General features: G+C 44.9%; 1 protein-coding gene across 1 annotated transcript; it reads right to left on the bottom strand.

Moving 5' to 3' along the window:
- Window positions 1–455: 455 nt before the first annotated feature.
- LOC109509567 (putative uncharacterized protein MYH16) lies at window positions 456–1,341 on the bottom strand (the record flags this gene model as incomplete). Its single annotated transcript, XM_019859399.1, has 2 exons — window positions 456–1,149; window positions 1,216–1,341. Coding segments are annotated over 2 exons (369 nt in total), but the record flags the coding sequence as incomplete, so codon positions are not given.
- Window positions 1,342–1,355: the final 14 nt, after the last annotated feature.

Raw genomic sequence — 1,355 nt, 5'->3', positions numbered from 1 at the left:
TTTTTTTTTTATATCTTGAATTTATTAAAAAAAATTCGGTGAATGTGCAAATTAACTGGTTGGGTTCGGTACCTGTCAAAAGGTTAAGAACCACTGTGACTCTAATGCAAGTGAACCAGCCATCACCACTGGCATCTCCGGCGTTCATGACATTAGCGACGAGCGGTAATCAACTTGCAAAGGGGGAGTATGTGCCTTTCAGCCTGCGTTGGACTGTCTTTTCTGTCTCTTGAGCGTCTCTTCGTCTTTATGCAAATTAGCTCCACCTCTACGTAACAGCAAGCGGAAGTGCAGAACGGCTAGCGCACTTTCAGCAATATGCAGGTGAGAAAAGATTTACTTATTGGTTAATTTCACACCGGATAGATGGGCTGGCACTCTTGAGACTCAACTATTTGGACACACACACACACAAACACATGCGCGCATGAAATCAGTTTTGCATGTTGTGCCCGCATTAACCATTCGTACTCTGGCCTTGTTGTGATATTCATAAATTATTGACCAATATAAATTGGTAAAACTGACTTCCTCTCTTTGGCAATTTTAATGGCTCAAAAACCACGACATTTTTTTAGGGGGGTTCCGAGTAAGTGATGGTTTAGGAGAGTCAAAGTTTCCATCCAATGTCAGCAATCGGTATTTCTGGAAATAGAGCTTATGATTCGAGAAGCACTGTTTTTTGACAGTTCAATTCAAACTGGTTATCGAGTGTGGTGGGAAATCAAGACAGAGAGGCACATTGGGGTGGACGACATGCTGCAATTTAAAACATACAGTTCTTTGCAACTGCACGAGATCGTGGTGAAGGCCAACCGCATTTTGGACATGTCTGAGATTCAGCAAAACCTCACATGACAGATGAGGGGCGACTTTCGAGAAGCATGGTACGAAACAGCAGGCTTCTCACTCAAAGGATCGATAAATCGTCAAAGAAAAACTACCGCATTGGGTTAAAAATACTGAGCGGCAGTTTACCTTTCCTTCCAATTTCTGGATGATCTTCTTGCCACCTTTTAGTGCCATTTGCTCCGCCTCCTCCAGCTTGGCGCTCATGTCTTTCACCTGAGCCTCGAGACCTTTCTTCACCTTCTCCAGATGGATGGTGTGCTCTTGCTCCAGGCGTAGCTCCTCCCCCACTCTGGCCAACTATCGACAATCAGCAGCTTATTGATCGCATCGCTTCACGGGTTCCTGTGGTGTGTGCGTTTTTACCTCGCAGCTGGCCTTCTTGGATTTGTCGATTGATCCTCTCAGCTCTCCTTGGAGCTCATCATGCTCATGCTGAAGAGCTTGGATATCCACTTCCAGCTTCCTCCTCCCACTCAGAACCGACTGGAACTAAAAAAAAAAAA

This window comes from Hippocampus comes, unplaced genomic scaffold (genome assembly GCF_001891065.2).
Source record: "Hippocampus comes isolate QL1 unplaced genomic scaffold, H_comes_QL1_v1.1 C16950702, whole genome shotgun sequence".
In the NCBI taxonomy this organism is placed as follows: Eukaryota; Metazoa; Chordata; class Actinopteri; order Syngnathiformes; family Syngnathidae; genus Hippocampus; species Hippocampus comes.
Note: the sequence above shows the minus strand (reverse complement) of the source record. Positions and strands in the feature narration are given on the sequence as shown.